At 41.7% G+C, this 27,566-nt stretch overlaps 1 protein-coding gene across 3 annotated transcripts in view; it reads left to right on the forward strand.

Annotated features, from left to right (window-relative positions):
- Positions 1–26,767, forward strand: part of LOC112454577 — a 202,034-nt gene extending 175,267 nt beyond the window's left edge. Inside the window, exons 3-9 of one of the 3 annotated variants that reach the window (XM_025016056.1) lie at positions 5,002–5,218; positions 14,817–14,971; positions 15,252–20,207; positions 20,398–20,562; positions 22,366–22,513; positions 25,038–25,284; positions 26,390–26,767. In XM_025016056.1, the coding sequence (XP_024871824.1) occupies positions 5,002–5,218; positions 14,817–14,971; positions 15,252–20,207; positions 20,398–20,562; positions 22,366–22,513; positions 25,038–25,284; positions 26,390–26,630 (6,129 nt within the window). In that variant the 3' untranslated portion in view covers positions 26,631–26,767. Of the gene's footprint in view, positions 1–5,001; positions 5,219–14,816; positions 14,972–15,251; positions 20,208–20,397; positions 20,563–22,365; positions 22,514–25,034; positions 25,285–26,389 lie in introns of all 3 variants that reach the window. The other 2 variants (XM_025016054.1, XM_025016057.1) reach the window with 2 other exon arrangements.
- The last annotated feature ends 799 nt before the right edge of the window (positions 26,768–27,566 follow it).

The raw sequence follows: 27,566 nt of genomic DNA on the forward strand, positions 1-27,566 counted from the left end.
TGTTACATTGTCACGTTTATTTTCATTAGTTTCATCTCAGCGATATAGGCTGGAGAAGCATGGATCATTCGGGTCACTCGTTCATGAACGAGTGGTAATTAAGCGAGCGTCACGTAACACGCGCTGCTCCCTTTCGTTCCTGCCACGAGCGACGTTGGCATAAAGCGTTCCTTCCCACGAGGGATTGTATCCTACGCGAGTGACTTATCGCGTGATGAATCAGTATCAGTTTAGCCAACCAGATGATCATCGTCCATCGATTGGATTACCGAGCTCTTCTTTTTTCTTCCCTGCGGTATTCCCGGATCGTCGTGACGTTCGACGCGACATTGCGACGACGCCCACGTTGCCGACGATTGACTTCTGAAACTGTCACAGCTCATCGAGCTTTGCCGTGTGATGCGCGGGCACCTTCGATTTTATCATCTCTCCCCTGTTACCTTCGCGATCTATAATAAGACTAGGGCGCATTATGCATGTGCATGCAGTGCCGCGACGGAGACTATATAATTGTCGTTCATTAAGAAATTAATTGAGTATTCGGGAGAGAGTACGCACACACACACACGTATCTCTGCACATGTCGTAATCAAGGTAAGCACCTTTTGTGAGAAATGGAGGCGGGCACGCAATTACTGGTGAAGAGTTACTAATTAATGAATTAATTAACTGTCGGTATCTAGTGACCTAAATATCTCCGAGACTTCGTGCACGCGGTTCTATTTTCAGTCGTCAATTTATTGATTCATTACTAAAAGTTCATTACTTCGTTCATTCCTCTAAATAGTCTAAATTGAAACGGAAAAATCATACTATCCGAATTGCAAGTCGATCTTATTTTTCATCGTAAAACGATAATGTTTGACAAATGGACAACTTCGTTATTGTTATTTTTCAGCGTGTACAATTCAGGGATTCGGTTAAATTAATCGCACGTCGTTGCATCTCGTTTCGCAATGCCGCATTGCAACAGCGAAGCACCAAATGCTCTTTGTAGACGATTGTAGACGCGGAGGCACCTTTCATTACGCCCGACAATTGCTCGAGTTCAATAATGGCGATATTAATGCGGGAACACAGCGTCGTCGATCGTAAATTAGATATTCGCATTGACGTCGACGAACGCTCATTGTCGATCCATATTCCCGGCTTTGACGCGAGACTTTTAATAGTGGCAGAGTTTAATAACGCGAATCTCTCTCTCTCTCTCTCTCTCTCTCTCTCTCTCTCTCTCTCTCTCTCTTTCTCTCTAAAATTTTATATTCTCGTCACGAGAATGGACGCAAAATGAAAAAGCTGCACAACGTCGTAACGCGAAAGTGGGTTTAAAATTAATTATCTTAAAATTATTGTTAAATCGATTGCATCGCGTAAAAACAGTTGAGTTTTACTAATATTGTTACAATTTATTACAAAGTTGTGATAAGTACAAATGATAGCTGTACGCTTAAGTGCTGCATATATATAATCAAATTACGTAGTCCGCTTTTATTTTATGCTGCGTTCGTCGCAGGAAATTCATAATAACTCAACAATTGTGAGAGATTCCGATAATTGATTCGGCCTCGCTTTAAACGACGCGACTTTACGTAACGACGTGTTCGCCGTTTCATTCAATTATACAATATCTAGTTCAGCGTTTAGCGAAACATTATTACACTGTGCTCGCTGTAACGAATGGGCTGCCACTTGTTACCCGAAAGAGAGGCGTACCTAGTTATTTGGTCTGCGATCCGGCGGGCTGACATTCTCTGGGAAACGTTACTCGCGAACAATCGTATATTTACGTACGTACGTACGTATGCGAGTTTAATTATCCGCGGTTGACAGGTACGTACGACGCGTACGGCACAACGTGCCCCCGCGCGATTGTCTCGAGAGCCAATTTGTGAGGCTCGGGAACGAGCACGGTTGGTCCCGCTGTCACAATTAAAGTCGTAAAATCGCCGACTAATAGCCTTGTTACGTTAATTCAGTGTAATGTCGCACGGTAACGATAAACGCGTACGGTATATAGGTATGCAAGAACGTTCGCGTAAGGAAGAGGAGAAGGAAGGAGGGGGCGAACGAGGGGACTGACATAAATTTAATTTAACGACCTCGAGGTCAGAGCGTCGCGTCGCATCGAGCCGAGCCGAGCCGAGCCGATCCGAACCGAGAGGGAGGAATAGGGGCCCTGCGCGCGGAGTTGATTGGGGCCCCGAGATCCGGAGTTGGCGGACGTGGTGGCACCCGATGATTTACCTCTCTCGAAATAAGACTCGCGGAGATCGTCGCGTATTCGCGATCGAAGAACGGAACACCCTCGGTGAGCTCCGCGAGGCTTTATGTTCTCGAGTATTGGCCACGAGCATATACATATATCGATTTACGATGTTAGTGTGCGAGTACCCCGCACGGATTGTGTCCCTCTGGCTTGTTTTACGTGGTAATTAACGTGCGTTATTTACGAACACCTCGGTATTGGTAAATATGGAGATTTAAATATTATGCCTAGATTGTACGACAGGTTTATTACGTCTCTAACTAGTTTCTCTTTTCCATTACCATTAAATTTTACCGGAGACGTTCTTGTAATTAGAATCATTGCTATATATATGTGTGTGTGTATGTGTGTGAGAAATAAGAGTAATACTGTATTTCACAATAACTTGTCGTACTTTATTTTCTGCGTGCTAACCACGCGAAAAAATATTTATCGCAGACGTATCGGTTTCTGGACATTTCAAAGAGTTTGCAGTATTAATTTTATTTTCTCCCGATGTACCTAATAGTTTGCCCGATTATACGCGGTACAGTAACCTATTATATAAAATAATTTTATGTAAAACCGGTGGAACACTGCGTATACTAGCGTATACTAGCTGGCTCGTTTGGCGTGGTAATTACACAGCCAGCGCAGCGCGGTTTATTTTCCCTTTCGAGATCGTCTAATCAAGAGAGGGGGAGTGAGAGAGAGAGAGAGACTCTTGCTACGTTCATCCGGACACTAGGGAACGGGTAAAAGCTATCGTATTAAAGTCGTTTCTGTCGCAGTACGGCGTCTCATTTTGCGTCCGAGAAAAAGGATTAAATCGCGGTTTCCGCCGCCAGTCGCCGGTCGTGATTACCTCGCGTGCAACGGGCGGCATGTGACGGGAAATAATGCCGTGGAAAGCGGCGGCGGAGCGTGTATGCAGCCCGTGCACTCTCTCGGTGACGAGGATTATTTAGGTAGTGATGCAAACACCTTGCGTACATGCCTCGCACGTACGTATATACAATCGTACGACGTAACCGCAACAGCACACTCGAAGGCAACGGCACCGAGCGAGCGTGACTAATAAAAAAAAAAGGGATTGAGTTTTCGCGCGCGATACGTCTATCTGTAGTGGTTTCGTTTTGCAAAGAATGCGGATGATTTTTGAACGGAAAAGAAACTTAATTTCCTAGCGCTCTCATATGTATCGCGTGTACCTTTGCGCTGTATCGTTATTCCATAATTTTTTTTTGTATCTTATAAATTTGTAATTTTTTTCATTCTCAAAAGATTTATTTTCTCAGCGAACGCCACTATTATCGAAAAATCTTCACCGATCCGGCGGTAGCCGCAATCGATTTATAAATTATAACTCTTCGTTCTTTATGTGTATGTGTGTGTTTGTCGCGACGGTATCTTTGATCGGCAATATTATCCGAGATAGGTCGCGTCACGACATAGGCTTCCCCGTTTCTCTCATCGGTATCGCGGCGGGCGAGTGGGCGTGATTAGCCGGTAAAGTGATCATCGCTGATGAGCTCTTCGCCGGAAAGGGAATGAATAATAGGCCAGTCGGAGAAAACACGTTCTGATTGAGTTAACCGTGTGCGTACGTCATTACATCGGCGCGGCAACTCGTCGGATTCTCCCGATGATGCAAGGCCGACCGCCGTCGCGAGTGCGTGTAATCCCGGCGCCGTATTTGGGTCGTTCTTAATTAACTCGCCGGGTACCCTCTCATACGGGATGCGACGAATTCGCGCGCGTCTTCATTCCGCTAAACTCGATCCGCATTTGTAGCTACTCGGGTGTAGCACCGAATATTAACGAGTCTCTGTCGTAAATTATTATATTTAGTTTGCTGTATCTTCTAATTGATTCTGTGTGTGTGTGTGTAATTCGACTTAATTTAATCTAGTTTAATCTTTAATTTGAAAATAACGATTTAGATAGCTACGTGATGTGACGCCTTTTTTCGTTCTCATTAGCTATTACCGGTCGCCACGCGATCAACAATTATTGCGACACGTCGGAAAAACGCCACGACGATTAACATTTTGCGCGGTGAGCTTTACGGATACTTCTTGTATATCAAGCGGTATCATCCTATTTACAACACGCTGGTAATGGCATCGTGTTTGCGGCCGTAAATTGCTGCGGAACGTCTCCCGAGCTGACAAGTAACACGGCGAAGCTCGCGCACGGCCATTACGGGCATCGGCCTGCGGCTTTCCAACTCGAACGCGTTTTAACTCCGCTGTAGCGTCGCGCATCGATCATGAGATTCATGAGCATCGTCGGTCTGAGGCCACCGACTCTCTTAGTCTTCCTTTCTTTCTCTCGCCTCGCACGGTCGCTTCTCGCTCGCTCGCTCGCTCGCTTCACGCGCGTCGATATTCTCCAATTATGGCGATCCGCTCGACAAAATCAGGCGCAGGCAAAGGAAATCATCATCTTTATTTTATGCAGGATACGCTAAGTGTGAATCATAAATGCCACATTCCATACATCGGCCGGTCAGATTCGACGGTGAAATAGTTGGTCGATGAAAGAATTCTTGGCAGAGTTCTCGATGATAATTTCGACGAATCTTCCAAGACAAGGTCTTAGGCCGATTCCCCTAAGTCTCGAGAGGAAATATGAAAACTTTAAGAGACTTTTGTCATGCGTTCGAAATGATTTAAAGTTAGCTCGTTAGCCCTATCACATTGGCTGCGATACGATCAAGCGAATAACAAGCGTCGCACACGTTCTTGTTTCAGGTTGCGACACGACCTTGGAGCCCGGATCAGGGCAAGACGCGGGAGATGACCAAGCTCTGCAACCATAAGAGGAAACTTCTGCTGCCGGCCGCGGCCGCCAGTCCTGTTGCGTCCTGTACGCCGGCGGTCTCGTCGTCGACTTTATCTTCTGGCCCGACAACGGCCTCGATTCATGCGAACGCCGACTCGCCCACGTCACCGGATAAAGCCAGAAAAGGTAAGGACGCGAATGCTACCAGAACGATCGGATTATAGCCCGGATCGAACGAAAGAAATTGCTACCGGCAAAACACGATAATGAAAAAATATAGTAGGAGTGTATTAGAAACGCAAAACGAAAGCTGTTGTTTTATAGCATACGAGTATAATAGCCCAGTAAAATGACTCGAAATTTGTCGATTTGGAGGAAATAATACTGACTGGGCTGAAACTTTGTAAACAGGTTTGTTTTAGGATACTATTTAACATATTAAAAGTCCCCACGTGTAGACGCTACGTTGCGGGCAGGGGAGGGTCCAAAAGGTCCAAAAAATTAGTTTTTTGCAAATAACTCGGAAAATATCAACTTTACGGATATTTATGTAGATATCAAAATTGTAGCTTACAAAATTCCGCACAATTTCGTTTTTTATTCAAGTCTGTACGACCAAATAAAGCAGAGATAGAATTTTTTTAAACACTAGTAGTTTTGCGACGCAACGAAAACGCGTACGTGCTTCGCGCATTTTTTGCTAATATCTCGAAAATGGACTTTCGAATCGAAAAATGTTTTAAATAAAAGTTGTAGAGAATCTAATTACGAACCATTTCGTGTTTTATTCATTTTTGTACAGTGAAAAATTGAAGAAATATGAATATTTAAATAATTTATAACCGCCATAGAAGAGATACGATGGAAATTAGTTGTTAGTCTTCTTCTTCTTCTTCTTTATTTGCGCACTATTTGAATAGTCTTCATCCGATTCGGAATCGCTTATTTCGTCAGATATGAACATATTTAGGCAGCCGTTCTGTTTGCAATTAGCACAGAGGTCAGAACATCTTAACCCTGCCTTTTTGCAGCCACATGACCAGGTGCAATTTGATTTGCATTTACATGCTTTTAATTTAAGAAAAAAAAATAAAAAATTAATAAATTAATTAAAAAATTAAAAATAAATAATAAATAATAAATAAATAATAATGATAATATTAATAATAATAATAATAATAAATAATAAATTAATTTTTTTACATAAAAAATATCTGTCACACTTCAAATTCGTTTTTTCTTATTCAGAAATTCTTTTTCTAGCATTCTTTAAGTCCTTAAAGTCCTTCTGTACCATTTAAAAATTACTAAATTTGCGGCGACGAAATTAAGTATTCTTATTTAATTAATAATTATTTCATATTTTTTTCTCATTTGCACTACTTTTAGCTTTAATTTGCGTGTTTGATCATTAAGTTTCGTCAATTTGTTCGTGAGTTATGATTTTTTAAATAAAACGAGTCGTAAAGTGTTTGCCACGCCGCGCGCCGCATATTGACTAAGGACTCTTCTCAATCTTTAATACCTATGTACAGTACTATCGGTCCTAAAAATATCGGCTTAGTACCAAACAATTCAGAAAGACGCCAAAAATAACTTCTGACACTTCAATAGGTACAGAAAAATGTTAAGGACACGTTTTTTCATCATTTCAGGCGACTCATAGTGATGATCTGCTACATACGTAAACTTACCTGTCTTTTGAAACGCCAGTTTCCCATCACAATGCATTCAAAATTACATGTCATAAACTCCAATTTATAGGAAATTTTGTCAGCTTTAATTTCGGTCTCTTGAAGTTTTTTTGTAAAGTTAATAGAAACGGAGATATTTACAAAAAAAGGAATGATAATGCAATTTTTCCACAATTTATAAAAAATACAGCAATATTCATGAACTTTTTTTTTAAATAAAACATACTTTGCGAAGGACTTATACTACTCCAGCACGTTCACATATATATGAAGTAATGAAAACAAGGTAAAATAAATTTTTGAAAAATTATTATCCATATATTTTTGGACTAAAATGTTAATTTAACAAAAATTGATTTTTTTTCTTCAATATTTAAACGCCTGTAAGGTAAATGTCCCTATGGCCGACACCTATAAGGCCGACCCAACAAAAGAATGGCGTTGTCAAGCGTGACAAAAATAAATTCGATAAAGAGTTTCATACTGGTGGATAGCTTCATCCATGCACTTTCCAAAAATCGTAGGCTCAATCCATTCCGTCAAGTATTTTTCTAGATAGAGAAGAATAAAGGCGCACTAGTGCGTGCCCTCTCTACCGACCAGCTGTGTCCAATTTTGACCGGGCATGTCCCCATTACCGATTACCTTTTTTCAGAGCATGCGAGGCGGAGGTTTCAACCGAAAAGTAAACATAAAAATAAACATAAATCAATGATAAACATGATAAATACACATAAGTCATGAAAAGGTATTTTTATCAAGCCAAACCTGGACGACGACGACGACGACGATGGCGATGACGGTAACGACGGCGACTCTCCGCGCTTGGCAGCGTACGAGTCGCTGCTGAGCTGATAATTGCTCGCGCGTCGCCTGTCCATCCTGAACGAAGGGAAACGCTCGCGGTAACAACGGCTCGCACTGTGCCAGAGCTTACGCACGTAACCGGTACCGTGGACGTGGACGACACGGAGGGCCGCGCCGAGCTCGTGAATCGCCTCCCGCAGGTAACCGAGAACGTGATACGCGTGCGGCGACAGCAGACTGTCGTTGACGAGCAGGCGTTGTATATCAGCACGCACCCACACGTCACACTCAACACCACGGCGCCGCGACTACCGAGATCCCACATAGTACTGCCTCTAAGCGGATAACCTCACCGCAGCCGTCGGCTTCCGCAGCTTCGATGATACTGACGTTTACGTGTATGGTACTGGGGACATGCAGGCGTTTTGCTGTGTCTGACCTCGACCATCGAATAAATAAAAAAAATGACAGTTTTTGACTAATTTTTTTTTTCGAATATGGCAATCAAATTGTAACAAACCATTTAGCGCTCGGATTATTCCTTACAAAAGGATTTTGAACGAAATACGGACTATTTAGGCGACCGACAATTCCTAACCTCACTCTTAAGAATACGCGTGGATGGTGACGTGCGGCAAGAAATGCGAAAAAAAATATATTTAACTATTGTACTTACTCTGCACGTTATAATTATTTTGTACTGCACGAATTCCTGAATTTTTCCACTGCACTAATGAACGTGTTGTTGAATCAGCAGCCTCGTAAACAACGTTTCACGTCAAAAAAGTCGGTAGAGGGAACATGGTCGGCCATGGGGACATTTACCTTAATTCATCAACGTTTCAATGAAAAAAGGTCTACGACGTCTCATTTTAAAGATAATTAAAATATCTTCAAGAAAAATACATACCATTACTGCCTCCAACCAATTAGAAAAAGTTATTTTCCAAAATGCACTAAAAAATGACATTTTTTCATGTTTTTTGCTCTTAACTTCAAGCTATCTTTACCAAAATGGATTCATGCATACATCAACATGTTCAAAATTTTATTCTCTTTAACTTTCATTATATATACTATATGTGTACGACCTATACTTTCAGAGTTAATACTGATTTTTACATGCAAAACATCCACTATCAACATAAAATAAAATTGTCTTTTAATTAATAACTCGGCGAATTTGGACCGTACAAAAATAAATAAAAAACGAAATTGTTTGTAATTAGATTCTCTACTACTTTTATTTAAAACATTTTTCGATTCAAGAGTCCATTTTCGAGATATTAGCGAAAAATGCGCGACGCGCGTACGCGTTTTCGTTGCGTTGCAAAACTACCGATGTTTAAAAAAATTCTATCTCTGCTCTATTTGGTCGTACAGACGTGAATAAAAAACGAAATTGTGCAGAATTTTGTAAGCTACAATTTTAATATCTACATAAATTTCCGTAAAGTTGATATTTTCCGAGTTATTTGCGAGAAACTAATTTTTTGGACCTTTTGGACTCTCCCCTGCCCGCAACGTAGCGTCTACACGTGGGGACTTTTAATATGTTAAATAGTACCCTAAAACAAGCCTGTTTACAAAGTTTTAGCCCAGTCAGTATTATTTCCTCCAAATTTTGTTATTTTACTGGGCTATAATATGAGTTGTGGAAAGTTTTGATAAAAGTAGAAATGGGGCAAAATCTAAATATTGATAGTATAATGTAATATTTATGATTTGATAATGAGATACACCATTGTCGACTTACAATGATTATATGTTTTATAAAGTATTTGCGCTATATTTTAGAATATTCTTTCGTGTTGGGCAATCGAACGATCCTGCGATTGATCAAAATCAAGATTCTTCCATCCTCAACATTCGTTTTCATAATCCCGACGACTTCGACAGGTCAAAATTCTATCGCGCAAACTCTCTCGCACACATATATACACACGTCGCGGAACTTTCTCTATCGATCCGGCGTATTAACAAAGTTTTCTGTCAAGTCGGACGTCGAACCGGCGCCATAATCGCCGAGACGTTTATTCACCGTCGCGCGGGAACACGTGCCAACTTTTATTGGAGGAAGACCAAAAGTTTTTCCACCCCGTCAAGTGAGCCGTGATCATTAGGGAAAAAAGTCGACGGTGGAAGAAGGACGACGAAATTGCGGCATTAGCGAAGTCGGTTCACTCACTCCCCTCCTCATCCTCCGACTCTTTTCTTCGTTTTCTCCCCCTTCCGCTTCCGAATCGTTCTTCGCCCGCCACGTTGGCATTAAAGCTCGAGAGAAGCGCGACGGAGGGCGGAAAACGGGGAGTGCAGGCAGGGAGGAATGATGTATCACCGTAGCCGCCAAACTCTCCACCGAATTTCATTACCAAATCCCATAACCGACGTATCCCATCCCGCCGTTGCTTCTTTTCTCACTCCCCCCCCTCTATCCCAACCCACCCCCTTCCTTTTTCCCTTACTTTTCGCGCCGTTAATTAAGCGGCTGTTGCAGGACGCGACGGACGCGTTCCCGGCGTACCTCTACCTCTACCTGTACTCCAAATTGCGTCGGCTAGAAATTATAATCCGCTTGTAGATTGAAAGCCGAGCGCGGCCGTGTCGGCGACCAACGGTTATTAAACTTTCACCCTGCGCACGTCGTAACTGCGCGCGTTTTAATATTATTCGCAGCGGGGCTGGAAACGCTTCGATGTCGAATTACTCGAAAATACAACGCGAAAATGATATATTTGGAGCATAAATATGATATAAAAAATATTAATTAACATATTACAAAATAGACCAATGTTATAGATTTTTATTTGCAATTGTGATTTACTAATCCCAATCCAAGTATAGTGTGTTGCTCTACGACAACGAACGTTTTCGATAATAAAAATGAATCGATTCGCTCGCAAATAGATTAGCACGATGCATTCCATTGCACATGAGCGCACTCGTGCGCAGCGTCGCGCGTCGCAGGGAGGCTAGTAGTTTCGCGCTTGCATCTGGAAATCTGGAGCTGAAGTTTAACTCGAGTTTACGGCCGGTGTGCGAGGTAGGATAATACGTATACGTCGGTGGCGGTGTTTTTATGGGACTTTATAGGGTCGTTTTAACATCGACGCGCGCGCTCGCGCCGCTTCGATTCCAATTCTCCGGTGATATAAAACGACACGCTCTGGATGGTAGGGTTGGCTTTTTTTCCCCCGACTTTCTCTTCTCTCTGGCGCGCCGTCAGGGGTTGCTCGCATTCGGGTTCGCGCGCTCTGCGCAAATACACACACATACATACATCCCACGACAGGGGAAAAGAACGGCAAAGGGAATAAGTGGAGAGGCTCGAATGAATCTTTATCGGCGAACGTCGAGCTCCAAGTTTTCATAACGCGTTCACTCCCCGCTGGGAGCCGATTTAATTCCCCCTTTTTCTGATTTTCAGTTTGACTTTGCCGGCTTAAGAGGAAGGGTCTTCGCTTACGTACGATGGATTATATTACCGCGCTGGGAGTAGGAATGATTGAACGTCTGTTTCAGTTTTATCGGTCACGAGAGCAAAGTGGAAGTCGCAATTATTCGAAGCAATTTGCCGACGTACAAGTTTGACAACACGTTAATTGCCTTACTAGCTTTTTCCAAATATAATGTAAAATACCCAGCTTTTTCATACATAATTATTTGTATGGGTATTAAATAAAATTTTTGATAGAGTTGATTAGAGAATCGTTTGCAGTGATTTAAAATGCTTTTTATTATTTTGTCAACTCTTTTTCTATACATTTAGTTAATGACAAGTAAAACATTTTAAACGGAATATTTTCACTATGTATATCGCGAGGTAAAATGTAGTCGGTTGTTCAATGCTTAATTAGGATAATTAAGTCCCCAACCTCATTACCCGATTGGAAATGTCAATAGGCGCGTTTAACGAGAATCATCACGCGTCATACAATTGTTCAATCGATCGTAACGCCAATCCGTCCAAATCTAGGGCGCGGTTTACGCGATCTTTTATCGTCCTAAATAATTTTCTCCGTAAACAGTTTCCTCCGGAGCTCGATCGATCACTTTTGTCCTCGACGTAGTACGCGGCAGTTACGACGACATCCCGAAAGCACTGAGAAGCGATTTTACGGGCGACGAACTCTAATTTCCCCCTCGTGCGACAGCCACCCTTTATCGGATTTTCGTTGCAGGTGGCAAACTTTAAAAATTCCTTCGGTGGATTTTGCTGCACGCGAGTCTGTTTGTTTTCGTTGCCCACTGAGGATATCGTGTCGAGTAAACAGATTAACATCGCCCGCCTGACGGGCGGTCGGTCTATTGGGCTCGTATTCTTTTCTGAAGACTTTCTGTTTACATAGGATGTTCTTGCGAGAAATAATCTTCTGTTAAGGAAGTAAGTATAGGGGTGAAACGTAGTAAACACAACCCACCCCAAGCAAGCTGGAAAGGCAAATCTCGGTTAATGAGATATACACAATTTAAGACATTGTATAAATCAAATGAGGAAATGAAGAGGGAGAGAGACCTCGTACAAGTTTTATTATAAGCGGATAAAGAATTAATACGAATTAGTCCGATTCCATCAAGAAAGAATAAATCTTAGGATATTTCCTGTCGGCTATATTCGTCGTGGCGATTCGACGCGACCATCTTAGACCAATCGGCCGGTTGTACCTTCTTATCGCGATCAATAAAGTCCCGGGTAGAGAGGAAAGAATCCGTTCTCCCTTCGCTGCCTGTGACGACGATGACGACGACGATGATGACGAGAACGAGAATGTTACCGCGACCGGGTGCGGCTGATGGTGGAGATGGGGGATGGCGATGGTGGTGGATACAAGAGGAAGAAGAGTGAAAGAAGCCAGGCTATAGTCCTGGTGGAGTTGCTGGAGAGGGAGACCCCCCCACGGTGGTGGTAGACACGGAGTTGATAAGGGTTAATTTCGTACGAGAGGAGAGGCGAGCCATGGTCGCGCGCAGACAGGGGGAGAACGGAGGTAGCCTTGCGGTCCAACAACTGCGTCCGATTGTGATTCTTGCGCCTGCCCCGGGAGTGACGTTCGTTGCCTCGGCGGAGGGTCCTTATTCTTCTCTCTGTTTCTCCCTCGGGCAACCCTTGCACCCACTTCCGTCGGTTGGTCGCGCAAGCGCATTTCGACCCCGTTCCGCTCAGTCCGCATCAACGCCTTGGCGTAACGTAACGGCGTGATCCCGACGGGATTTTTATGCTCGCATTGAAGAGAGTCATTTCGCGAGACTGGAGTTGAAGCTCGCAAACGTAGACTCGCGACGCTCGTCTACGTCTACTCTTATAGACGTAGTTACAACGCCGACGATGCCATCAGCGTTCGTTCTCGATGATGCTGCGTCAGTGAGACCGATAGGGAGTGGATCTATCCCGCGATCTTACGAATGTCACCTTTACAGGTGCGTTTGATTTTAGCTCGAGCGGTATTAAGTGAGACTTTCGAGGATTTAGAATCGTCCTTTTGTAAACGTGCACCACATATATTTACTTGCAATTATTTTAATTGTCATTTAAATGCTTCGACAATTACGGTTCTTAAAATTTATCTGTACTACGTTTAAATTTTTCCTTCTGCTGTGAGTGGTAATAAAATGCCTATAATTTAATATACTTTAAAAATTCAAAGTTTTAATAGAGAAATTTATTACTTTTAATTGGGACAACGAGAGAACAGATAGAGTCCATATAAATTGAGTTGAAATAAATTTGATCGTTTGTTACAAGCAAAGTCAGCAACGAATGCCCCAACGTGCTTAAGTGAGTAAGGTGGCGTTTGGAAACAGCCGCAAACGACGAACTACATCTTCCAATTACTACGTCGCCCTCTTTCACCGGGGTTTAACGACGAGAACGTTTATTGCTCGAGCCATTGACTGCAGGCATTCCAAGTAGACGGGGAGACTTTACGCGTTCGCGCGAAAACCCCGGAAGCCACAAAATGGATCCAAAGATTTTACGCAAATCTACCGTTCTCCCTCTTGAAAATCGGGTTAAACTACCGTCGTCAGGACGGACAAGTTGCCTTACTGCCATCGTAGATTCATTACTACCCACCCCTCCACACCCCTCTCTTTTGCTTTCGCTTCTCATCGTTTTCATGCTTCTCCCTCTTCGTCGAGAATTATCCGGCTCCCTCTTTCTCGCCTCAGTCGGCGCGCACGGAGAATAATTATCCTCTGTAGGCTTACAGATAAAAGATCCCCTTAGCCTATCGCCTCTGAATACCTTATCCCTCCTGCTTCTAACACGTCTCGTAAATCACGGTAATTCGGAAGTGTCGATGGCCCTTACGGTAGTTCTTCGTGAATATGCAAGATAATAGGGTTTCAAAAGCATTATAAATCTAGTTTCATTTTAAAAATCTTTTAGAAATTAGACATTTTTTTGCTATTCCGGTTTTTGTATCATTTCATATTTTTGTTTTATTTCATTACGTACAATATTTATCAGTGTAAATTAATGCTAATATTATATGATATATATTTTTATTCTGTATTCAATTTTGTTATCGCGCAATTTATTATTCATTGAATGATAATTTAAATATCTATCTTATAAAAGTTTAATGTAGTTTCCAGAACTTTTCTGGGATAAGATATATGATTTATTTATATTTAGATTATTAATACATTAACAATATTATTTTCTGCTATTACAAATTTCTTTTTTATTATATATGATGAGTTTATATAATTTAAATTATCCGATTATATAGTTGTATCTGTTGCAACAAGAATAATGACTCATGGTAATAATTAAAATTTTTTGTTATACGTGAAAAATGTTTAATATTGCTCGTATGCTATAATATTGCTTTAAATATTTAACAAGTTAATTACATTGGCTGATTTAGTATTCTGTAACGCTTCTTGATCTATTACCGACAATATTTTCATTTCGCGAAAGATATTTTCCGGAATAATAATGAGACCGAAGGAAAGGTCGGCGTTTCAAAAAGCACGGGGAGTTAAAGCACGGAAATGTCGGGCTAAATACGATTTAACCTTGCGGCAGGATTTCAAATGGAACACTTGCTTCATTAAGAAGCTTGGAACGTCGTCTGAATAATAAGCGAGAAAGCCAGCGGCGCGGGATTAGGGCGAATAAGTCGTATTTTAATTTCTACAGCGCCGAGGACTTATCGTCTTCCACAATTGCGCTCCGGACGGGAAAAGCCTTTGTCGATTCAATTTCAAATAGATGCCGGCGAATCGAAGGTAATTGGATTCCGGTTTATTAAGAGATACTTTATTGGCGTGCGCAGATGGTCTCAGCAAGAAGAAGAAGAGGAAACTAGCAGGCATAGGCGGCATTTATTCCGGCGTCTCGGTTTCGCAACTTCTGGCACAACGGGAGAGAGCTATTGCCGCGGTTGCGGCATCTGGAGTTCAAGGTTCACCGGTGCCTAATGGATCGCAGGTAATTGAGTCGTAGCTTTAATTGAATCGCAAATTACCAATCTCCTTCTTAAGTCGGGAGTTGTGTTTTTTGCCGAGTGTTTCACACAATATTAAACATAGTAATCTTATATTATATAATATATTACAGAAATTACGCAACTAAAAGATTTATATTTTACTCGGTTTTTAACAAAGAATTATTCAATGTTAATATAAGTTACTAGAATCTAGTAAACTAATGTATATTTTTATTTATATATTATTAACATTTATTTAATTTAGATTTATTTGATTTTTAGGTATGGCCGATTACGATCCCGAATCTGCAAGTTCAGCAGAACGGACAACAAATCTGTCATCAGTCTTTAAGTTCGCCTTCCCAGAATCATGACGTGAGCAGTTGTGCAAGAAATCCTCAGCAAAGGCTAAATCAACATAATATGTCGGGCATGCTGATGGGCAATCCGTTGATTATGAATCAGCAGGGCACAAATTTCAATAATATGACTCAACAGCAACAGCAGCTTTTACAACAGCAACATCAACAGCTTATTCTACAACAGCAACAGCAGCAGCAACAGCAGCAGCTCATCCAGCAGCATATCTCGCAGCAGCAGCAACAATCGCAGCAGTTGTTGCCACATCAGCAGCAGCTGCAACATATGCAAATTTTACAACAGCAACAACAACAGGAGCAACAACATCAGAACACCGTAGTAAATCAATTAGCGCAACAGCAGGCTCCTCATTATATTAATCAACTAAATCAGCAGTCGTTACATGTAATGCAACAGCAGCAGCAGCAGCATTTGAATCAGCAACAGCAACAACAGCAGCAGCAGCAACAACAACAACAGATGCACTTGCAACAAATCCAAAAACACAATATGCAACAACAACAGCATTTAGCTCAGGAAGTGGATCAACAACAGTCAGCAAATTATAATACTCAACATTCAGTTGAGAATTATGTGCATCACATGCAGTCGTCACAAGTGCCGAATCAAACCGCCCTCCATCCGCAATTGCATCAGCTTCATCAACACCAAATGCAACCACAACAGTCACAACAGAATCAGCACGTTATGCAACCTCAGTCGACAGATCACTTCCAGATGCAGATTCAGCAGCAACTGCAACAACAGCAGCAGCAACAGCATCAGCAGCAAATGTCGCAGGTGTGCATTCAGCCGCAATATTCGAACCAACAATTGAATCATCACTCCGCAGATATTATGCAGCAGCAAACTGGTTCTGCCGTCATGACCAATATCAATGCTATTGACATTCAGAATAGGCATAATCGAGCACCATCAGTTGATGAAGATCTAAATGCGAAACAGTTACAACAACAACAGCAACAGCAACAACTTTTGTTACATAATCATTCGATGCAGCGACATCATGTGGTCCAAAATGGCGGTTTGCCAAATAATCATGAAAATGTTCAACGGATGTACACTCAGAATCAAGTACAATATCCGGCAAGAAATTTCGATCCTTCAAAGGGGACGAATACAGATGCTAAGATGGGACATCAACAGCAGTTTCTGTCCAATCACACGGGACGAAGCCCGAACACTAGTCACGCTGTTGAGGTGCAGCAGTCTGGTATGGGACCAAACGGGCAGCCCGGCAATATGCATTTCAACAACAGAACACCGCCGTGGCAACAAAATCGTGCCGCGGTTGCATCCCATCAACCGTCCGTCACAGTTCAAAACATTACCTGCAATTCGTTTGACCGTGTACCACCGCTTCATCATCACATTCCACAGCCTTCCAATTGGACGGACGAGACCGGACGGAAAAAGGCAAAGTCGAACAAAATAACAGTGAAGAAACAGCGACAGTATGGAGTTGCAGAGTTATCGAGAACGAACAATACATTGGAACATTCGACACCGAGTCCAGTAGACGAATTCACTGAGAATCAGCAAAATAATGGTCAGATAGGTTCAACGTTCAATAGCAGCGGTCCTTCGTTCCTAGAGGATCCCAGTGGGTACCTCGCTCAGCAAACGGCGCTGTTAAACAGCACGATATCGAGACAGACCGGTGTCAGTAGTTCTCAAGTGAGCATGTTGAACAATAATTCGAAAGCATCGTCTCAGAACAGTCACGGCATGCATGTGCCTAACACCTATATTCCTCAACCAAAGCCTTCCTCTATCGCCAGTCCTACGAGTACCTCGTCATTTGCTTCCGTAAAAAATCACGCGACCTCGCCAGTTGTTGTACACAGTAGTATGACGCCGACATCAAGCAGTGGCACGGATTCCGAGAGCAGTCCATGTCAAGGCTGCGCCACCAGCGCCGATACACAGTCCTACATTCAGGATCAGTATAAGCAGCAGATGCAGCGACAGTACCTGATGCACACGGATCAGCGCGAAGATCCTGTTACATCGTCGACGTTCGGCGAGCGATATCAAACGAATAATCAACCACAAGCTGATTCTAGACCTATACAAGGCGGTACTGTGAGCACCAGTCATGGATCTCCCATCGGCACGAATAGTCCAGCTAATTCAGACACGCCAGCAGCTTCGACGCCTGGAATTTCACAACCGGCGACCCCGCAGAGTCTCATTTCGTCGCAGCCGGCGACACCACATAGTTATTCGCAACCGCCGACACCTCATTCGCACGTCTCGGGCCAAATGCCATCGCAAACACTAACTCCACAAGCGCAACAGCAGCTGTCACAATCCTTAATCGGTGGCAGCATCCAAGAACAAAGATCGGAGACTTCTAGTTCTGGCACGATGAGTTCCAGTGGTATTCCACCTAGTACTTCGCCGTCACAGACATCTTCCTCTGTGTCGGAAAATTTAACATCACAAGTAAAACGGCAAATAACAAGGCAAAATTCTCTAGATGGCTATCAACCTCACCCACACACCGTCAATGCTGTCTCCAGGATACCCATAAACACTTTTGGAGGAACGTCATCCGTGATAACAACTATGGCAAGCGGTCATACAGTTAGCAGTAACACAATTACATCTGTATTAGCTGGAAGGGCGAACACAGCCACTGTTTCCATAAACACACCATCTGCGATACCGAATCCCGCTATACCCAGTCTTCTGCCGAATAAGCCACAGCATCAAACACAATCTACGGTATTGACGAATGTGCCGGGCACTCCAGTTACGACTCACTCCTCTATTTCACTTAGTCAATCTTCGACGATGAGCGTGTCTAAATCACCGCTCGAAATGGTTCAGAGCGTCGTTAGCAGCATACAAGTACCTCAGACGAGTACAAACTCATCGTTGCAGCCACAAATGCAGCAACAGCAGCAGCATCAACCACAACAGCAACAACATCCGCAAGCCAATGTTCAAGTTCACAACGTTCTCACTTCAGGAGGTATATTGAAACATCCTGCTGGATCAACGCTACCACCTGGTCATATATTGGTGTCCAGTGGCGGTCAACTCATAATGGCGAGTACTGGATCGGCTATTAATGGCGTAATGGCGCCTCCTCCACCGAAAATCATCTCCAATGCCAATTCTATGCCACCATTGTCGGTATCACCGATGGTAACCAGCGTGACCGGAGCCGTCAGTCAAGTAATCCCTGCGGTGGGTGTAGCCCAGCAAGTGATAGGGCAACCTACAGTGCTCGTGAATACTATTCAGACTCCGGTGTTGATTCAACCTGGTGTAATGACGATGGACAGCATAGGACAGAACGTGCAGATACCACATCTGACAGTTGCCACTGGTAACGTCATACAAAACACTCAGTCTATCATTGACGCAAATCAGGACGTGTCCAGAACGGTTGGTGCCAATCAAGGCATGACGGTGAATCGACAACCGGCGCTATTATCGCCGGAATCGGCGATGACCAAGAAAAAGGCATACAAGAAACGAAAAGCGAATCCACAAACCGTTGCGTCAATGCTACACATTGCCTCGTCCCAGCAAAACGCTGGTATGTTGATGCAGTCGCAATCAAACTTCGCTCAGCAAAACTTTCAGACTCAGAGCATAGGCGGACCCATGCTCCAGGCGTTAACTATCGTGCCTGGTAAAGGCGGGGCACCAGCGCAGCTAGTGATGAACGGTCAGACCGGCGCAGCGTCCGCGCAATTTAACACTCAGCAAATAATCACAAATCCTCAACCAGCTCAACAGATAAATCTTCTTCAACCGGTGAATTTATTGAACGGCACAACCGGGATGGTTCAGAATTTCCCTACTATCCAACAATTTATCGTGCCTGGTTTGGGTAGCATGGTAATGTCTGCAGACGGAACGGCCACGTTATTGCAGGATACGGGTAACATCGGGATGCAACTTCAGATACAGAATGTCAATGGCCAGAACGTATTGACGCCGGTACAAAGTCACGGTGGAATATTCAATCCGAGTCAAAGCATATTAGCTGCCGGTCCAGCTGGCATGGTTATAAGAGCGCCGCAAGCAACCGGTGGAAAGATAATTCAACAACACAGTCCAGGAGCGCAGTTTCTTTCACCGAATAGCGGCCAGTTCTTAGTGAACGGTACAACATCCTTTGGGAATCAACTGAGCCCGATAGTGGCCAATGTTAGTCCGAATCAGCAAGTGACATTCAACACCTCGCAAGTGAGACCATCAAACATGCAAGGTCAACAGGAGTTCATACAAATGAATGGGCAAACGCTTATGGTACCTTGCGCAACCGCACAGAACATTGCCGTCTCTTCAGCATCAAATCAACAGAACACAACTTTTGTTCAACAGAACACGACGATCGTACAGCAGCAGACGACCATGGTTTCAAACAATCAGATACCAAATTTTCAAAACGCAGCTTCTAACGGCGGACAAACAGTCGATCCTTCTTTAAATCTCGATCATAATCAGTCATACATCCTAAGTTCCGGTATGATTCAGGGTAAAGCGGCGTCATCCTCTCCGAAGAGCGGCGTAAATTCGCCGTCGTCTGATCAGAATGTTGAACAGCAGCAATACGTGCTCGCTAGTAGTAGCACGACCGTCGTGGAGAAAACGGGTCAACAAAATGAACAGCACAGCCCATTGATGGCAAGGCATTCTGTATCGACGCAAACCGCAGGGAACCAAACGAACGTTGCGCAATCGGCGATGATGCGGCAAGGATCTCCTCCCGACACGACCACCCATAGTCCAGGAAACAGTCAGAGATCCAACAGCCCGGCCGTGGACACTACTACACACGGTGCAGCCTCGCCAGCGCCTCCGATCACTGCTAGACATCACTCGTCGTCCACGGTAAAGAATAATTTGAAGCAAAAGTAGTTTATTCAATTATATTTGAAACATATATTTCATCTCTTAGTAAGAAAAAGAAAAATATTCAATTTTTTTATATTTTTGATATTGCAGCTTAAAATGTAAGAGTCTTGTTTAATAAAAAAATTATTATATTCATTAATTTGTATATCATGCAATTTATTTTCAGCCTATGGTTCATTGCGTGTCGAGCAGCGAACCGGACTCGGGCGACACGCAGGTGGCGTCGGAGGATTGGAGAATGCAGGGTATCGCTACCAAGGAGATTACGTTGAATCAACCGAGTCTACACGGAAAGACCTATGTAGAGTCAACAGTAACAACTGGGATCCAGGTTGGTACCCACGTAGAGCAGGTCAACCGTCATCTAACTGTAATAGACATGCACCAGCCGGCTGATACGACACACCCAGAAAACACATACGCTGACTCACAGGAGCATATGGACACATCATCACCAAATCATTCCATTAATTCAGACACAATGGACCACTCTACCGTGGAAGATCAACTAAACGTCAGTAAAGAAATGACGGACGTTTCCTATTCGGAGATCGAGGTCAATCCGTTGCCAATTATAGGTCACGGTCATTACCAGCCAATCCTTTATCATGGCCAGCACTATGTCCCCAATGCGAATGTTTATCGACAGCAAGCCTTAGTGCCAGACCACGCTCATTACACCATGTTGCCGCAAATTAATGGCAAATTCAATGACAAATCGTGCGTCGATAGCAATCGCGTTGGTAATCAAATGGTCCAGCATGTCATGGAGCAAGACGAGATCGAGCAAAATTCCGAAGAAAAATCATTGGAAAGGCCAAATACCGGTGTTTCTTATTGTCCGCAGAATGTTGACTATCCACAAAAATTCGTTGGCATCGGGCCATCCGGCTTGTATCCACATTTGTATAATTATAGGTCTGACCCTAATAGTATTGCTGTTGTTAATTACACACCTAATAAGCAAGCCTACATTAATCCATATGTTTACAATCAGTTCATATATGCGCAAGATGACGATGACGCTGAGGAGAGTGACTCGTCGTCGGATGCGTAGTCGCATCTTTCTTTTCGCGATATTAAGACAAACAAGATAACTAGGCTTTGTATTACATCCATTTTACGGCTATTTATTAACTGTCAAGGGAAAGGGATAGTTTTTGGAGTATTTTTAAAGTGTGCTGAAGTGATCTGAAGTGTTATTTTATGCCGATTATTGATTTAAGTACAGGGGGATTTTATTGTTCCAACGGAACCTGTGTTTTAAAGCCGACAAACAATTGACCAACACAGTTTACTAGGTTGGAAATTTGTGTACTTGAAAATACACAGAAATATTATTAGACTACCAAGATCCAGCTTGGACCATAAACGGCATTTTCTTCTAAAATTAATTGATTTTGTAAATTGAATTGAAACCGACACCAGTGGCATTATTAGGTTGCGATCGGTTTATACTCGGTAATATTAAGTTTGTAATTAGTTTGTATTTAATAATTTTTACATCCGCGCTGTGGCGTGAGAGCGCATACGTTGGTTTATTTGCAGCGTTATTATTTAAATCGTACATTATTGCAATAATGTAATTGTATTATTAATCGTGTGTTGATCGGATTAATCAGGAAATTACTCCTTTTTATATAATAACGAAAAAATAAATTTTTACTAAAGTATCTTCTGATAAAAGTTATATGATTTTAAACATATACCTGATTCAAAATTACCTTGCAACATAAGCATGCGTAAACAGAGTTTGAGTTTGTCTCTTTTGGTATATCATTATCGTTTGCATGTATCGATGAGTTAAATTTGTCGCGTGATTTCTGCATTAAAAAGCATCGGAGACAAAAGATCAGGATATTATAGCTTTCGAATCTTCCGATTAATCTTTTTTTCTTTTTATTTATTATTTTGTTCTTTTTTTACTTTTCTGTAAATTAGAATTTTGCAAAACGCTCTTGTCTCCTATGCTCGGTCGGGTGAAACTGTAAAGTTTTTGTGGACTATGGAACGGAATTTAAGTGAAAAAGTGAGAAAAGATAATACATCGGCATTGAATGATACACTGAAATGAAATGATATTAGCATGCGATTGGTAGGCTTGTGCCTGAGTTGATCGAGTTGTATTTGACAGATCTATACGTCAGAGACGTTGAAGCAAGCCGAAGGTGTGGTGAGCACGGTGAGGTGCGAGGGCAGGGAACATGCCCTCGGCCGCGGAATCAAGCGAAAGCTGGACTCCATCCATTCCATGCATTCTACTCTGCATGAAGACCAAGATGGTCAGTATTGTATGGTACTCTTAGTCGTTAATCGTATACAAGTAGTCCCGCTTAGTAGTAAAAGTATTCTACGAAGAAACTTTGATAACGCCCGGCGAGAAAAGAAGTAACATGGATTTACGAGAACGCAGGCTTTCAAAATTTTTAATAAAATAATACACTAGGATTAATATTTCCATATATTTTGAAAAGATAAATATTTAAACTTTAATATTTAATATTTTTAAACTTTATGATTTAATGGCAAACATTAAACTAGTAAGCAAGTTATTTATTTTAGTTAAGTATTTAGTTAAATAAAATAAAATATTTTATTTTGATACATGTATCGTAAAAAAGTTTCTTTGGCAGGATATCTTTTATTAGTTGCTATTTATGACTACGAGAAACGCGAAGCATCGTTCGTTGCATTGCTGATTTATACTGATTTCTTCTTCGTCCATGACAGAAAAACGATGGTTCTCGTTGTTCTTTGTCATTAAATAATTATCGTATGAATGTTATTGTTAAGAGTGTTTCAATTACAATTTCGCCTTCAGTAAAATCTGTAATTTAGAGACGTACTCATAAATTATAAAATCATCGGCATTATCTAACTTGGCTTGCTGCTTCGATCGAAAATCATGTATGCTATTATTTTTCCTGCTCTAGTAGCTTACTTATTAATTTATTATATCACTTGTGTATGTGCATGCTTGGTAACGTCATCGCATGATGAAATATACGCTTGTCGCATTGCAATTGCTTTGGTAAAGCTTTTTTTGCAATATTCGGGATCTTGCGCGTGAATTGGCCGCAAGAATGGGCTGAAAAATCGCTTCCTCTTTTATATCGAGATTTTAAGCCGGAAGAATGCACCATTTTGTGCAAATCGAGCAGTCGAAGCTGAATTCTTCAGATCAGTCTATGATATCAACTTATTCGTTGTAACGTCGCATTATTAACCACATTAACGAGAAGGCGAGGAGAGCAGGTAAGTGGCGTCAATACTAAATGGAAAAGAGACCTTTCGTTCATCATGTACGTGTCTCCAATGAGTCGCTTACGGAAATAAAGAAATAATTTCGACATTTGTACATAATGTTTTCGATGGTTCCTTTTTTTTTGCGTTTACTAATTGGCTGTCAGGTTTGTTAATACCATTACCTTCGCAATTACATTCTCATCTGAGTGGCCAAGGGCTTGAATCATACGTTCATTTCGGAAGGGGTGTGGCTCACTACCGTGTGTTATTTCGACGTACCTTGTACATATACACCATCATGTTTTGCGTACAGCATGTGCATATTCCCAAGGACGCAGGTTTTTTCCGAATTATTCCGCAGCGATTGGGATTGTTTAAAATTGAAATAATGAAATATAAATGTGAGATTAGTCAGGTATAATAATGAAATAATGAAAGTTGGATTACGCATCTATAACAGCGCAAAAAATCCAATTGTTCCATTGTTAAAGGGGATTATATTCAAAATTGAATGAATTACCATAAAATGTATATCTTTTTTTATCTCCAACGAAATCAAGAACAATAGAGCTTATAATGTATTACAACTTGAAAATCTGGTTTCTATAAAGATCAATTCGTTCGAACGATGTGTACAGACACATGAAGAGATCTCGCGAACAAATTATGGAGAAGGGAATTATAGAACGAGCAACATTTATTCGACAAAATCATTGCATGTGCTCGAACCATCTGATATTTCATTCTGCCTCTGATCTCGCCTACCACCATTGAATGAAGCTACTAATCATTTTTAACGAGCACACACATGCGAGCAAGAAGCACATTGTTGCGATACTACTGGACAAGTAGTTGAACCATCAGTTTCGAACATCCCTCTGCAATACGCACCATAAGCATACCGGAACGTTTTGCTGTTATGCGTTGCACATTTTACTCGAGATCGATACAGATGTATGAGATGGAAATTACGCGGTGTCGTGTCATGTCTATATTTATATTAACATGTTTTGTATAGTAAAGTTGAGCCATTTCCAACAATAAGTGACAAAAATTCCGTCGATTGTTTCGGCCATAGTAAACTTGTAGATAATTGTGCCAAGTATATTTATAATACATATACTATAAGTTCAACGCTTTAAAGCATTACGTTGTTCTTTGTACGTAACGATCTTTGTAAGACGATTCATGTAAAATTAAAAAGTGAGTTTTGTACGCAATAATGCATACTAGATTCATCGAAATAAATTGTTCTTGTTATCTTGTTAATTAATCGTGATAACAAAAGGTGCACAATTTGTTTTTTAATAAGAAATATTGATATTATAATATTTTTAGAATTGATTATTAATTAATCCATTTTGTAATCTTTACATTTTTCAAAATTTCAAAATTACACGACTTCATGACTGTTTTCTATCTAATATGTCTGTAAAAAAAAAATGTTTTTTTTTTTCGGAGATGGGCTATCTTTATGTTATCTTCTTTTCAATTTCGCGGAAATCAGCCGAGATCATAAAAGTCTGAAAAACACCATACCTTCTTTGGAACCTTCAGTAGCAGAGACAAAGGACGTAGACGACGGGAACCAATGGAAACTGATGGTCGGTGACCTAGTGTGGGGCGCAGCAAGAGGAAGTCCGGCCTGGCCGGGAAAAGTCGAGTCTTTGGGCCCCCCGGGTACTATGACGGTTTGGGTTCGGTGGTACGGGGGCGGGGGCGGTCGCACCCAAGTCGATGTCAAGGCTCTCAAGTCCCTCTCCGAAGGCCTCGAGGCGCATCACCGCGCCCGTAAAAAGTTTAGGAAGTGAGTCAGCCACCCCGACAGGGATGAACTATCGAAAGATGAGAGCCTCTTAGAGACGTCTCGTTGCCTTAACAGATATCGCGTTAACGCAAAAATGTATCGAGGGGGAAATAGAACGGGAGATGCTTGAGTATGTTTTTTTTATATATTATATTATTTTATCTCTTTTCTACGTCCGGCATTCGAACCTAGAACTGTGACACAGGCACGTTAACTTATTCTTTTATTTAGCGTTATTAAATGTTATAAAGTGGAGTTGCACAATGTCGCTTTCCTGGGGCTGCGTAAGATGCACGTGATTGTTATACAAATTCCAATTTACTAGTATAAATTAATTATACTATTTTTTTAAAGAGGAATAAATAAAGAGCGATAAATGCTATAAATGCACGAAGTAGATCTCCGTGAATTTGATACAAGATATCCACTTTTTTATCGCATTATGCGGCGGAAGTAAGAGAAAGGTCCACGAACGTTTTACAGAATCTCTCAATAATGAATTAATTTTTAATGGGAGTAAATCTCTTTACAGAAGAGTTCTTGTTAATGATCGTGACCGTATAGCATTTATTAGCAAGCCAACAGCCAATTAAATCTATCCCGCATAGCTTATTGCATAGCTGCGGTTCAATATTCTTCTTGTTAACTTGCCAAAAAATACTGATACTTTTATGTGCTGGACATTACTATGTTAAGTGGTTTTACTCCAATCTCAGCCATCTTTCTTCTCATTCCCCTTTCTCTGTATCTGTATTAAAATATGTAGCTCTGGTTTTATAACATGCGACGATAGGTGATCGCGCAGATAAGTGTTAAAAACATTTAATTCGTACAATTTTTCTTAAGAAAAAAAAAATATATACATTTTTCTATATGCAATTGGTTTATGCAATTTTTTTCGGCAAGAAAGTATCGTCAATTATTGTCTAGCTATTTTTCGTTTGATAATATAATTGATTCATTGGTGCTTGACAGAATCTGTTAGTCGCGATTTGTTCAGCTTTTAGATTTTTCTTGCTCTGATCGGGATCGAATTGCACGCGCGATCGCCAGTAATCATCTGTACTAACTGTACGATTTTCTCGTTCCTCCCCTATTTTTCTAGAAGTCGTAAATTGAATATGCAATTGGAAAACGCAATACAAGAGGCGATGGCGGAACTGGACAAGATAACAGAAGCCTCCAGCGACCAAAAAGATATCAAAAAGTCGTCCAAGGTGACATCGCTGCCGGCAACCAGCTCGAAGGGTATCAATGGCGCCGGTAGATCGGAAGCCAAGAGGTCATCGAAGAGAGCCGTGGCCACTGTGGACCATGCCAAAGCCGAACAGAAACATTGTCGGTGATCCGTGTCGATCACGATTGTTTAGCGAACATCCCCGATCGACAACTCTCGCCTGTCGTAAATCGTAAAGTGTCGACGATCTTCGCGCAGAAATGTAATTAGCCAGCTCTTTCAGTTTAATAAATTATTAACAACAAATCTACACGAATTACACGTCCCACAAATTTACCGATACATTTCCGTTTGCTTCAATCGACAACTATTAATCACAATCGCGACCATACGTAGCGGTTGTGGCGTGCGGGCACAATTTAGTGCAGCTGTGACGTGGATTCTATTACATGTAACGAATCTAACGTGACAGATGAGGTCGAATCTATTGGTGCAGAAATATGTGATGCTACGATGCTATGTTAATACGATACGAATGATATAAAAGGGAATCACCCTAACCACGACACACTGTATCTCGGTGATCGCTGTGATCTGTTGCATCCGAATAATCTTCGAGCAAAATGTACAATTTTATCCCTACATGTTAAAATTCTTTCTCATAACTTAATCAATACGCTTTGGGACGTTCTGATAAAATGGAACGTCTTTGAGAATAATCAAAAGGCTCGTCTATGATTTTATTAGATTGAAAAAAGAATTTTTGATTTCTTGGATGCAGAAGCGATGGCCACGGAGAACGTCGCGTTAAATATAGAGCTATATTACGATACTGGCAAACGTTTTTTATTTTTGTGTAAATTTATCGACATGAAGCCTAAGCAACCGTAGCATCTGATGCAACATCTTTAGCGTATTCTCTTTGTAACAAACGACATCCGTTTTTAATAGAGAAACGGTCAGGCATGTAAAATTGCAATTGCAAATAATCAATAGCGACATACAGGAAACACTACGGCCGATTCACCAAAAATAGGCCTACGGCATGCATCCTTAGATTATTTACCCTAACAGATGTGTATGTAACCACAGAAAGTAAGTAGAA

This window comes from Temnothorax curvispinosus, unplaced genomic scaffold (assembly GCF_003070985.1).
Source record: "Temnothorax curvispinosus isolate PA1 unplaced genomic scaffold, ASM307098v1 QBEX01005133.1, whole genome shotgun sequence".
In the NCBI taxonomy this organism is placed as follows: Eukaryota; Metazoa; Arthropoda; class Insecta; order Hymenoptera; family Formicidae; genus Temnothorax; species Temnothorax curvispinosus.